The sequence below is a fragment of the Suricata suricatta genome, chromosome 3, assembly GCF_006229205.1.
Source record: "Suricata suricatta isolate VVHF042 chromosome 3, meerkat_22Aug2017_6uvM2_HiC, whole genome shotgun sequence".
Lineage (NCBI taxonomy): Eukaryota > Metazoa > Chordata > Mammalia > Carnivora > Herpestidae > Suricata > Suricata suricatta.
The window spans coordinates 125,996,841-126,010,957 of record NC_043702.1 but is presented as its reverse complement, the minus strand read 5'-3'; the positions used below and the strand labels follow the sequence as shown (position 1 = coordinate 126,010,957).

The following is a 14,117-nucleotide window of genomic DNA, read 5'->3' as shown; positions in this document are numbered from 1 at the left end:
CCTCAGTAAATGCAGCATAACACAGAGATATGATAGTATTATTACTTAAACTTATAAGCATATTTGGGAACAGAGATCTTTCCCCCCATATCTTTTTGTTGTTGTTATTTATTTATTATTTTTAGAGGGAGCACATGCACAAGTGGGGAGGGCCAGAGAGAGAGAGAGAGAGAGAGAGAGAGAGAGAAACCCCAAGTAGGCTCCATGCTGTCAGCGAGTACCTGATGATGCAGGGCTCAAGCTCATGAATCCTGAGATCATGATTTGAGCTGAAATCAAGAGTTAGATGCTTAACCAACAGAGCTACCCAGGCACCCCATTTCCCCTCAAATTTTAAACATGATTTATTAGAAGAGATATTTAAAAGGTTGGTATGCGGTGTGGGACTCTTGTATTCAGCTCAAGTTATGATTTCATGGTTCTTGGGATTGAGCCCTGTGTCAGGTTCTATGCTGACAGCACATAGAGCCTGCCTGGGATTTTCTGTCTCCCTGTCTTTCTGCCCCTTCCCCACTTGTGTGTGTTCTCTCTCAAAATAAGTAAATAACATTGAAAAAAAATTTGCTCTGTGAGACACACTGTTAAGAGAATGGATATATTAGCCACAGATTGGGAGAATATATTTGTAAAAGACATATTTCATAAGTTTCATCTAAAATATACAAAAAACTCTTAAAACTCAATGATAAGATTTAAAATATGGGCCAAAGACCTCAGCTGACACCTCACCAGAAAAGATACACAGGTGGCAGATAAGCATATGAAAAGATGCTCTACACCATATATCATCAGAGAAACGCAAATCTAAACTACAAGGTATCACTAACAGGTGATAATTGTTAGCATAGCTAAAATTTAGAGGACTGACAACACCAAACCCTAGGAGGATATGGAGCAACAGGAACTCTTATTCTTTGCTGGTAGGAATGAAAAAAAATGGTACAGCCACTTAGGAAGACAGTTTGGTGATTTCTTATAAAACAAAACATTCTTCCCATATAATTTAACTAGGCCCCATTGATATTTACTCAAAGGAGTTGAAAGCTTATATATACACAGAAACCTGCACTTGGATGATTATAACAGCTTTATTTATAATGGCCAAATCTTGAATGAAACCAAGATGTCCTTCAGTAGGTGAATGGATAAATAAACTGTGGTATGTCCAGACAGTGGAATATTATTCAGCGTTAAAAAGAAATGAGCTATCAAACCTTGAAAAGACATGGAGAAATCTTAAAAGCTATATTACAGAGTGGAAGAAGCCAATCTGAAAGGGCTGCACACTGTATGATCCCAACCATATGAGATTGTGGAACAGACAAAACTATGGAGACAGGAAAAAGATCAGTGGTTGTGGGTGAGGAGAGAGACATGAATAGATAGAGCAGAGAATTTTTATGAGAGTGAGAAATAATCTGTATAATGGTGAATATATGTCATTATACTTGTGTTCAGACTCATAGAATGTACAACATGAAGAGTGAACCATAAGGTAAACTGTGGACTTTGTTGATTTTTAATGTGTCAGTTTAAATTCGTTCCTGGGGAAGGGGAGTGGGGAAATGTACCATTCTGGTGAGTGATGTTGATAATGGCAAAGGCTATGCATGTGTTTGGGTCAGAGAATACATGGGAAATCTTTGTACCTTCCTTTCAATTTTGTTGTAAACCAAAAACTGCCCTCCCCAAAAGTCTTTAAAAAGAAGAGGGCATAAATGTTCCTTCCACTGTGGGTTTTGAGCCTTAAGTCATCTGCCTCAGCAGCTAGTGACCAACTGTACCAGTGAAGTAAAATCTCTCCTTCCCACATCTGCTCTTCAGAACCCTTCAGCCACAAACTGGGGTCACAGAATAGCCTACACAGCTCATCCTCATGCTCTTAGGAGGGCCCCTCCAGCCATGCTTTCTTTTTCTTTCCTTTAAAAAAATTTTTTTAAAAATGTTTTTCATTTATTTTTGAGAGACACAGACAGTGCGAGCAGGGGAGGGTCAGAGAGAGAGGGAGACACAGAACTGGAAGCAGGCTCTAGGCTCTGACCTAGCTGTCAGCACAGAGCCCGACGCGGGGCTCGAACCCATGAACCATGAGATCATGACCTGAGCCGAAGCTGGACACTTAACAGACTGAGCCACCCAGGCGCCCCCAGTCCTGCTTTCTTAACTCCCATCAAACAGGAGCAAGATGGACTTTGTTACAAAGGAGAAATCACCAAATCCCCGCATTTAGGAGAGCTCTTTTTTCTCAGTCCTCAGAGAAGCTGGCAAAACCAATGCCGTCTAAGCCAACACAGTGTATGTGGTGAAACTCTGAGCATGTGCAACATTCTGATTTTATAAGTTTTTTTTCTTAGGATTTCACATTCTAAGATAGTAGTTATGCCCAGGAAATTTTTCTTGAAGAAGTGGATGAATTCTCATTTTGTAGTTTAAGTGTCAGGTATCATCAGTAGGGATTGGATTTGTATGCCAGTAACAGAAAACATGATAAATACTGCCTTAAACAAGTGCGAATTTACTTTACTTATGTAATGAGAAGTCCAGAGGTAGACAGTCCATAGTTGATGAAGTTGCTCAAGGGTGTCATCAAGGAAATAGTGTCCTATTTTCCTAGCTTACCATTTTTGTCTTCTTGGTCAGAAGATGGCTATTGTATCTCTGGAGACTTCATCAGAGGTTTTGGAAGGAAAAAGAGGCAAGGATAAAGGGAGATCACTTTTTACAAGACTTCGCATTTTCCTAGTAGATAGTGTCCTCTCTGAGATTGATAACTATCTTTTGTTGGCCAGAGCTATGTTGTTATGTTGGTATGACTTGGTATTTAACTTGTAGTATCTGGAATTAGTATAGAATGGTGGTTAAGAGCATGGACCTAAGTTTGAAAATTGGTCATTACTTCTTAACTGTTTGACTTTGATATCTTTGTGCCTCAGTTTCCTCATTAAATAGGTCTGGTAATATGCACCTACCAACACTTTGTTGTTGAAAAGATTAACTGAGCTAATATTTTTAATGGATGCCATTTATATTCTTTTCAGTATTAGCTATAATTACCATCTTCCTTATCTAGAACAGTTATTGATGATGGAATTGTAAATTTGTCACTCAGAGAATTAGGTTGTTTTCTTTTTTAAATAGGAAATAAAACAGCATTTGAATTAGGTGCTTTTGAAAATAGAGATGGTTGTTAAAGGTGGTAGAACTCTAAGAACTCTCATGACTTGCATTGCATTATTAAAAATTATGGGTGAGTTAAAGTATCAGGGCCATTTTAATTTACTCATTTAATTGATCTTGGAGCTTGATGACTTAGAGCTATCTTGAACAAATCATCATTTTACCACCAATCCCCTAAAGTACCTTCAGATCAACAGAAATTCTGTTTCATTGGTAGAATGTTTTACGGCTTAACTATATGTTTATTGAATATGATTTTGTTGGTATTGTTACCAGCCTTCCCAATTTGTAATCACTCTCTTGGAAAAAAATGTATCAATTACTTTTCTATTTTCTTTTTAGCCCTATCTGCTTTGATATGATTGAGGAAGCATACATGACGAAATGTGGCCACAGCTTTTGGTAAGATGATTTTATTTAGCAAAATTGTCTTGATTTTTAACTTGTGTGTAAATTTAGCTAGCAAGAAGTTACGTTTTAAAAATAATTTTGGTTACTTTGTAATTTCTTTGATTGATATATTTTTACAGGTTCAGCAACTCAAGTCAGTAAGCGTATGGTGGGTGCATAATTCCTGAGAAATGCTTTACCATTGCTTCTTAAAGATCGATTTTAAAACTTTTGGGTTGATTGTTATAGAGCTTTGATTACTGTTCTAGAAAATTGGGGTTGTTGGATAATTAGGTTAAAGCACGAAGCACCTTTAACTCACTTGTGGGGATAGGTGTGAGGCCTAGGAAAGGAGTTTAGAAAGCCATTGGAAAAAGGTCTAGGGGATTAAAAAGATCTGTGTTTTCTTCTTTAACATTTTGCTCAATATTATCTTTAGTTGCTTAGTCTTATATATGTCACATTCATCCATATATTGAAAAAGTTTTTAGTTGGGGTAAAATACACAAAAACATAAATTTTACCATCTCATCCATTTTTAAGTTGAGTAATGTTGTTTGTTCACATTGATGTGCAGTTAATCTCCAGAACTTAATTTTTATGTTGCAAAACTGAAACTATACCCTTACTTGAAGGGTTTCACCCCTTCCCCCAGCCTGTCAGTCACCATTTTACTTTGTTTCTGTGAATTTGATTATTCTAGATACTTCATATAAGTGATATCAAATAGTGTTTGCATTTCTGTGACTGGCTTATTTCACCTAGCATCATGTAGCATATGTCAGTTTCCTCCCTTTTTAAGGCTGAATAGTATTCCATTGTGTGTATATATTATATTTTATTTGTTTGTTCATGTCTGTTAATGAACACTTGGCTTGCCTTTACTTCCTAACTCTTGTTGAGAATGGTGCTTTGAACGTTGGTATATAAATATCCTTGAGATCCTGGTTTCAGTTTTTTTGGGTATATACCCAGAAGCAGAATTGTTGTATCATCGAGTAGTTCTATGTTTAATTTTTTGAGGAACCTTCATAGCTGCTGTACCATTTTACATTTCCCCAGGCAGTACACAGGAGTTCAGCTTTTCTACATTCTAGCCAACTCTTGTAATTTTTTTTTTTTAACAGTACCTGTCATAATGGGTATGTGGTCTGTGTATGTTTAATTCCTTTTACATATTTTTTTGTATAAAAATTTTTTAAAAAAATGTTTATTTTTGAGAGGCAGGGAGGGGCAGAGATACAGGGAGACAGAGAATCCAAAACAGTCTCCAGGCTTTGAGCTGTTACCACACAGCCCGATGCTGGGCTTGAACTCCTGAACCATGAGATCATGACCTGAGCTGAAGTTGGGTGCTTAACCGACTAAGCCACCCAGGTGCCCTTTTTATGTGTTTTTTTTTTTAAATTGGAGGTGGTATATTCTATTTCTAGTCAATCATCTCCGTAAATTTACACTGTTGATATAATATTTTGGCTTAGTATTTCTGTTATTTCCTAATAATCCCTACATTCTAATTCATGTTGAAGTTAGACTCCTCATTTTATTCTCAAATTGAATACAGTAACTAGTAGATTGATACTCATTAGTCAAGTACTGCGTGTCAGTTTGTAAGTACTTTAGGTTGGTTTGGAACATGATGCATCACTGGTAGGTGAATCCAATTTGCCAGTCATTTAAAAAGTTTAGAATAAAAATAGCTTTCTTGGCTTGTGTGGGTTTTTATTTAAATACAAGTTACTTAAATAGGCAACCTGTACTTATGGTTAAAGAACAACTTTTATTGTCCAGAAAGATGTAACACGAAATATAAAGTCACTGTTTTTCTAGCCTTATTTGTATACCTCCTCATAGGTTGTCACCAGGAAGGAGTGATGGTGTATTCTTTCAGAATTTTTTTGGCCGGTTTTTAAATAAAGGCCATCTTGCCTTAAATACTTTTGATTTCCTAGTAAATCATTGCATTGACATTATTACCGTTCATGAAGCACTACATTGCTACTGAAATTCTAATCATGTGGGTCTTGTTTTTAGGTTGATACATGTATGGTCTTAGTCTTTTTAGGCTGATTGTTTAACAGTTGTGTTTTCTTTGGTCCATTAATTGATCCAGCACCGTAGCATTTTATGTGAAACCATGTATGTTCCTTAGAGACTTTGGAGTTTCATTTCTGGAAAATTGGGTGATTCAGATTAGGCTTTCTCAGCCTTTGGTAGGATTGACATATTGGACGGGATAATTCCTTGTTGTGGGTGATAATTCTGGGTATTGTTGATTGTTTAGCATTATCCCTGGCCTCTACCCAGTAGTAGTCCCCTTCCCCACAAGTGTGACAACCAGAAATGTCTCCAGACATTGTCAAATACCCTGTAGGGGACAAAATTGCCCTCAGTTGAGAACTACTGATAACAGAGCTAAAGCACCAGGGTCTTGAAGCTGGTAAACCAGGATTCCGGTTCTGGCTCTAAAATTTAACCTTTGTCTAGTGACACAACCCATCTTTTGTGCTGCTGCTCTCCTTCCTCCCCCTTCTCTTCCCACCTCTTCATCCTTTTTTCTCTCATAGTGTTGAAGGTGTAGATGTTTGATACAAATTATAAAGTGAGGACTTAGGGGCACCTGGGTGGCTCAGTTGCTTAGGCCTCAGACTTCAGCTCAGGTCATGATCTTGGCAGTGAGTTCGAGCCCCACGTTGGACTCTGCTGGCATCTCAGAACTTAGAGCCTGCTTCAGATTCTGTCTTCCTCTCTCTCTGCCGCTCCCCTGATAGCTCTCTGTGTCTGTGTCTCCGTCTCTCTGTCTTTCAAAAATAAGTTAACATTGGGGTGCCTGGGTGGCTCAGTTGGTTAAACACCTGACTTTGGCTCATGTCATAAAAAAATAAAATAAGATGAGGATTTAATTTTTCCTAACTGCCGTTCTCTTTTATATTCATTGTGGCATTTTATAAGTTTTTAAACATTTTTATTTATTATTGAGAGACAGAGCATGAACATGGGAAAGGTAGAGAGAGGAGGAGACAAAGAATCTGAAGAAGCTCCAGGCTCTGAGCTGTCAGCACAGACAGAGCCCAATGCAAGGCTCAAGCTCACAAACCATGAGATCATGACCTGAGCTGAAGTCGGATGCTTAGCCAACTGAGCCACCCAGGCACCCCAATCTGCTGTGGCATTTTATTTTACTTAAAAAAAATTTTTTTTAACGTTTATTTTTGAGAGACAGAAAGAGCGTGAGCAGGGGAGGGACAGAAAGAGAGGGAGGCACAGAATCTAAAGCAGGTTCCAGGCTCTGAGCTGTCAGCACAGAGCCTGATGTAGGGCTTGACTCATGAACCGCGAGATCATGACCTGAGCTGAAGTCAGCTGCTTAACTGATTGAGCCACCCAGGTGTCCCATGCTGTGGCATTTTAAAAGGATGTTGAAGAGTCTTCTAAATCAGTACAATAATTCACTATGTTGTAAAGTGTAACAAATTACTGATCGACATTATAATTAAATAAGCCTGGCCTTTTCATTGAGTCCTATAGTCTTCATGGTGTGTCCTTACCTCATTATTGGAAGACCCTATTGGTTTTTTAAGTCTCTGTTCTGCCCTTCAAATAAAAACAGGTGTGAGTTTAGATCCTTGTTATTACTCAAGTTCTGTTGTAACCTGATAATGTGTTTAAATTACTACTAGGGAACAGGTTTTGGTAGAATAGAGACTATAAGGTTGGCAGGAACTAGTAAACTGGGAGGCTGGCGGTCATATTGTCAGGCTTACAAAACTGTGAGGCATTTTGTACTTTTGTTTAAAGCAAAAGCTTATAATTATTTACCCTATTCTGTCATGTAAGACAGTGGAACTTCAGTCATTAACAGTAGCCTGTTGGTCAGCTCCTTGCCAATTGAAACCTTGGCTGGTAATCTGCAAACAAGCAGCATTGCAACTTCAGGCTCCATCCAGATTATTAACACGAAATCAGGTTGGACCACATGAACTGTGTATCCCTTGTCCCACTTATGAATGGTAACCCTTTCCTAGTAACAGGATGGAGACACTATTGAGCTTAACAGTCAACCTGTTGTTAGCTCTTTTCTAACCAAACTTATTTGTATAATTAAAAAAAAATCTGGCTTCTATGTGATGTATAGATAAGGTTTGCTCCTTTTCTTCGGTACCTTCAGTTTGCCCCCTGCACCTTGCTTCTCAGACCCCATGTCCACCAAATTCTGATTTAATGTTTTGTTTCATTACAAAGTAATTATAATTAATAGCATTTCTCAGTGTTATCATCATTCAGCATATCTGCTTGTCTTTTGGGACTTTTGACTAATCCCATCATTTCCTGTTAGTCTTTTTATTTTATTTATTACTATTTTTAAAATTATTTTTTAAATGTTTATTAATTTTTTTAATGTTTATTTATTTTTGAGAGACAGAGCATGAGCAGGGGAAGGGCAGAGAGAGAAAGAGACACAGAATCTGAAGCAGGCTGTCAGCACAGAGCCCAACGTGGGGCTTGAACTCACAAACTGTAAGATCATGACCTGAGCCAAATTTGGACATTCAACCAACTGAACCACCCAGGCGGTCCTTTAATGTTTATTTTTGAGAGAGAGCGAGAGCACGTGTGTATATGTGTGATTGTTTGCTCAGGTGGGGCAGGGGCAGGGAGAGAGGGAGACACAGAATCTGACATGGGCTCTAGGCTCGAGCCCGATGCGGAGCTCAGACTCACAGACCATGAGATCATGACCTGAACTGAAGAGCCCCTCATTTGAGAGAGACAGTGGGAGTAGGGGAGAGGGACAGAGGAAGAGAGAGAGAATCTTAAGCAGGCTCCATACTCAATGTGGAGTCTGACATGGAGCTCAATCCCCATGATCTTGGGATCATGACCTGAGCCAAAATCAAGAGTCAGACACTCCACTGGCTGAGCCACCCAGACATCCCTAGTCTTTCTTTCTACCTGGTTATTGTATGTAACCACTGATCGTGATTTGTCCTTACTGTTGTTATAGCCTTCTTTTTTAAGAATTTTATGATTATTCCCAGAATAATCTGAATTATTCAAAAAATTATTCTGATTTTTTCTATATTTACTCATTCCTATTTATGGAGACAGAAAAAGATGTTTATGATAAAGACTCTGTTTATCCTAGTGTCTACAGTTACATATAGAAAAATGAAGAGAGATCAGAAAGTTTGTGTTATAGGTGAATAGAGGGTTTCAGAAAACATTTGAAGAGGTCTTTGGTTAAAGTGGCATAGTTTTCTGTACATTAGAGGCAGTTCCCCCAAAAAATTATGCTCCAAAAGTTAAAAAGAAAAAAAGAAAAATATATTTAAATCTTATAGATAGGTGTATACTTAACAGAAGAAACAGCAATCATACATCTGTAGAGAAATACTCCTTTTTAAAAAATTACTAAAGCAGAGTTGACATTGTTAGAGGAGGTTGATGTGTGCAGCATCGTGGTTCAGTAATTCTCTAATTACCCAGCACTCACCCCAGTACGTGTCTTTACGGGCCATTATCGCACTGTTGTTCTATTATGACCGTGTTCCCTGTGCTGTGCTTTTCCTCTCCATCACTTACTCATTTTATTACTGGAGCTTCATACCTGTTAATCCCCTTCACCTATTTGCCCATCCCCCTCCCTTTTGGCAACTACCAGTATGTTCTTTGTATTTATAGGAATCTGTTTGTTTGTTTGTTTGTTTGTTCATTGGTTTTGTTTTTTAGATTCCACATATAAGTGCAATCATGTCGTATTTGTCTTTCATTGATTTACTTCACTTAGGATAAAACCCTCTGGGTCCATCCATGGTGTTGCAGAGGGCAAAACTTCAAACTACTCATTCTTCATTATCAGATATACATTTAATAGAGGACATAGGCATCCATTTATGTCAGTACACTCAGGCATGGAATTAATTAATTAATTATAGTTTAGTTATGTATTTTTAAATGTTTATTTTTGAGAGAGAGACAGAATGAGAGAGAGAGAGAGATGGAGTGCGAGCAGGGGAGGGGCAGAGAGTGGGGGAGACACAAAATCCCAAGCAGGCTCCAGGCTCTGAGCTGTCAGCACAGAGCCCGTCACAGGGCTCGAATCCACAAACTGTGAGATCATGACCTGAGCTGAAGTTGGACACAACTTAACCACCCAGGTGCCAGTATTTATATTTACAGAGAGAGCACTAGTGGGGGAGAGGGGCAGAGGGAGAGAGAGAGAGAGAGAGAGAGAGAAAAAGAGAGAGAAAGAGAAAGAGAATACCATAATACCTCCACTCAGCTTGGAGCCCAGTGCAGGGTCCCTCTCACGATTGGACATCTTGAGTTGGATGCTCAACCAACTGAGCCACCCAGGTGCCCTCTGATTGGTTTTGAGGGAGAGAGTGGGGGAGGAGCAGAGAGAGAGGAGGACAGAGGATCTGAAGCAGGCTCTGCATTGACAGCAGAGAGCCTGATGTGGGGGGCTTGAACTCAAGAACCATAAGATCATGACCTGAGCCAAAGTCAGATGCTTAACTGACTGAGCCACCCATGCACCCCCTGAATTCTTATTTTTAACATTTGCAGTGTGAGTAGCTTTTGAAAACTTCTCAGGTGGACCCAGATAAATATCCTTTATCCTTCCTATTTTGATCACTAGTCTAGATACTTATGCTTCATTTGGGTTCCAGAATACTGTATCTGGGCTGATGATGATCAAGTAGAATTAGTTTTTTCATGCATTCAATATTTATTTAGTTCCAACTCTAAGAGGATATTGTCCTGGACATTGAGGGTACAGAGGTGAATTAAAACAAAATTTTGCTTTTAATGAACAAAAACCCAGGGGATGACAGACACACACAGATCATTATAAAATACGATAGTTACGGTTTCTCAGACTAGGGCAGGTCTGCCCTGGGATGGTAGTGAGGTAGTATATGCTATAAGATAAACTTGATTCATCTTGTTGTCATGTCAGCTTATACAGTGGTGTTATGTCATCGATGCATTTTCATTTTATAGCATACATGGATATTGTCAGTGCAGGGTAGAAAAGTCAGTTGAACTTTTGTTCCCGAGGACAGTTCCTTCTGACTGTGTCCTAGGCTGTTTTTCTTCTAGGAGTGTGGTAGTAAGCCTACTGACACAGGACAGGATTATGATGCTGAAGATAGGAGAGGAGGACATTCTGTTGGATTCTGGGATAATTTCAGGAATATTGACAAACTCTTTCAGTGGGTTAACAACTTAGCTTGTTCTCCTTGTCATATTTGCTGATTTCTAGCTGTTATTTCTTTACAAAACCCATCTGGTAAAACTCAAAATGGCTTTCTGGTTATCTGTCAACCCCTTCTCTCACCTTAAATGCCTTCGCAGATACTCCACTTCATGATTTGGTTTTTTTCAACTTGCAGATTTTTTTAATGGTTAAATCTTGTCATGTGGGAATATTTTCTGGTAATATTAACTCATTTGTTTTTCCTAAGTAGATAAATGCTTTCATGTTGGGAGCATGGAATCTTAATATATTCTAATTGTATATCTACTTTATGCTTCTAAACATATAGTAATTTATTTCCTTCATTGAAATTTCCATGTAGGAAATTTTCTGACAGATATGTAGCCGATCTTGTGGGAATATGGTAATCCTAGCCTTGTCATAGTTGCAAGAGGTGATACTATTTCTGGAATGCTGTGCAGATTATTTAATACATATTTGAGTGCTTATTATATGCCAGCCATTAGGTCTTTGTACTGTGCCAGAGACCACTGCTACGTTAATGCTCTGTGATGTCTTCTTTTTACTTACCTTAAAAATAACAAATGTGAGGTGAGAAAGCAGTTGATAGTTGGAACAGAGAAACCTAATGGATGTAGGTTTCTGTTTTGATAAGGTAGAGTGAAGTAAGTAGATATAAAAATTAAAATTTTATAGTGATTTGAATACAGAATAAAAGAGGTGCTGTCTTTTTAGAAATCATGTTTATAGTCACCCTTGTAAATTCTTACAAGGTTTCTTACAAGAATTCTTACAAGAACTCTTTCTTAAAAGAATTATTACAAATTCTTAATTTCTCCCTCCTAATTGTTAGGAGCAGTACTTTTTTACTCTAGACACTTGTAGGCATCTACAAAGAAAAGATTTCCTATAATTATATGATTCAGAGACCTTCATTATGAACATAATGATGAATGTCTTCTTTTCGTTTATTTTAAATGTACACATGTGCAGTTATTTTTAAAAAATAGAAATGAGATTGTACTATATGCACTGTGTTAGAGATTTTTAGTCCCTGAAACTGATACAGTGACTTTTAAATGTCAGTTTGATATTTCTCTGTGGTTTAGTAGAACTATATTCAAAAAGTTATTATAAGACAATTGTAAAAAATCACATTACAGAAATATATAATGTAAGGAAGGAAAAATTTATTTCTCTAGCTATAACTACTAATAGTTAATAACTGACAGTTATTAGATTTTTCATGGCATATTATGTATTGCAATATGATTTTTTTCATATAGCATTGGATTGATGTTTACAAAATTAGTCAATTTACTCCTAGTGTTTTGATTTGTTGCTATTTACAGATAACCTTGAACACTTTTCTGCGTATATATCTCTGCTCATTTCCTTAGGTTACTCTCCTAGAAATAAACTCATTACATCAAAGAGAATGTGCAGCCGTTAGGTTTTCTCTACCACTTGGCTTCTGGGAGTGTGGTAGCCACATTTCCTTCATCAGTACATGAGGTTGTTTATACTTAACTTGCTCCTTAACTTTGACAGTATTTTCTCTTTTTCCATTCTGTTAGGTAAAAACTATATAATTTAAGACAATTTTTTATTCTATGGAAAGTGATGATTTTCTCATGCTTATTGACTAATGTTTCTTATTGATTTTTATGTTTTTCTCTTCTTTTATTTGAATGTGGTGGTTTTTTTTTTTTTTTTTTTTTTTTTTTTTGGTATCAATATCAGCACTCCAAGAACATGGTCTATTTTCTTAACTAAATCACAGGCATTTGCTTTTCTTGGTGTTGTTTTACAATATTTAAATTGCATAAGCTTAAAAGTTAGTACATTTTTAAACATTTTATATCCAGTAGACTTATTATTCAAGTTCATTTTTAAACAACTTTTGTATAGTATTGTCTAATAAATGCCCTTGGTGTCTTTATTATGAAAAAATATAAGCTGAAATAAATTTGATAACATTACTTGTTTTAAATGAGAAATAGAAGACTAATAGGCATTATTTTGTGATCAGTTTATTCTTCACTGATTTAATGAAACTTATTTTATTTTATTTTTTTTTTCTGCTAATAGCTACAAGTGTATTCATCAGAGTTTGGAGGATAATAATAGATGTCCCAAGTGTAACTATGTTGTGGATAATATTGATCATCTGTATCCTAATTTCTTGGGTGAGTCTTTGGAATGATTCTTTATTTGTAAAAATATTCTAGCCCCAAAGTGTCTGTTGGCACTAATTTATTTAGAAAACATAGTTTAGAGGTAAAGCCAGTCTCTCTCTCCTATTTACCTGTGTGATCTCCCCAGACTTCCTTGGGTTCTAGTGCATTTTTCCATACTATGTGTTGTCAGTACTATATTTTATTATTTTTAATTTTCACAAAAAAAGAAAAATTGACAAAACTGTTATTTCTTATATATATGGCTGGACAGAATGTGAGGCTGAAGGGGAATGCAGAGGTGTAGAACACCTATCTATCAAGAGTTGTGCATTCCTGCTGTTCATGATTCTGGGGCAGAAGTGAGAGGCTGGGGAGGAAAGAGCTTGTGGAAGAACTGAGAAGAAATGCTGAGTGTAGGATGCTCTGCAGCACTGAACCCGATGGGCGAGGCTAGGCAGAAGGGAGATGAAACGTCCTGCAAAGCAGAATCCTTTGTCCCTGAATCTGAAAACATGGATTGATGCTGCTGTGTGGGCTTCTAGAATCTCTGTCCTACCAGTTGTTGTATGTTTGGAAAACTTTTGGAATGGTTAAATACAGAAAAAAAATCTTCTGTTCTAACAGTTTCTGTGTTTACTAAGATTTTCAGGCATCATTCTAAAATGAGTCCAGAAGTTACGTGAATTTCTGTTATGTGAATTTATAAATAGAGCACTGTATACTAGTATGGAGGGAGTTTTAACATATAGTACTGTATTAGTGATTTCACGCAGTGAGCATATATTCTCACGTATGTCTAGTGAATAGTGAAGTCACAATAACTGATTTTTAAAAAATTTTTAAAAAATGTTTTTATTTATGAGAGACAGCATGAGCAGGGGAGGGTCAGAGAGAGAGGGAGACACAGAATCTGAAGCAGGCTCCAGGCTCTGAGCTAGCTGTCAGCACAGAGCCTGACGCGGGGCTCAAACCCATAAACCGTGAGAACATGATCTGAGCCAAAGTTGGATGCCTAACTGACTGAGCCACCCAGGCACCCCATTTTTTTTTGAGAGACAGAGAGACAGCGTGAGCAGGGCAGGGTCAGAGAGAGAGGGAGATACAAAATCAGAAGCAGGCTCCAGGCTCTGAGCTAGCTGTCAGCA

At 37.5% G+C, this 14,117-nt stretch overlaps 1 protein-coding gene across 2 annotated transcripts in view; it reads left to right on the top strand.

Moving 5' to 3' along the window:
• Positions 1 to 14,117, top strand: part of COP1 (COP1 E3 ubiquitin ligase) — a 227,994-nt gene that overhangs the window by 23,025 nt on the left and 190,852 nt on the right. The window contains exons 2-3 of one of the 2 annotated variants that reach the window (XM_029935120.1): positions 3,520 to 3,579; positions 12,884 to 12,981. In XM_029935120.1, the coding sequence (XP_029790980.1) occupies positions 3,536 to 3,579; positions 12,884 to 12,981 (142 nt within the window). In that variant the 5' untranslated portion in view covers positions 3,520 to 3,535. Of the gene's footprint in view, positions 1 to 3,519; positions 3,580 to 12,883; positions 12,982 to 14,117 lie in introns of those variants that run through there. The other variant, XM_029935121.1, reaches the window with a different exon arrangement.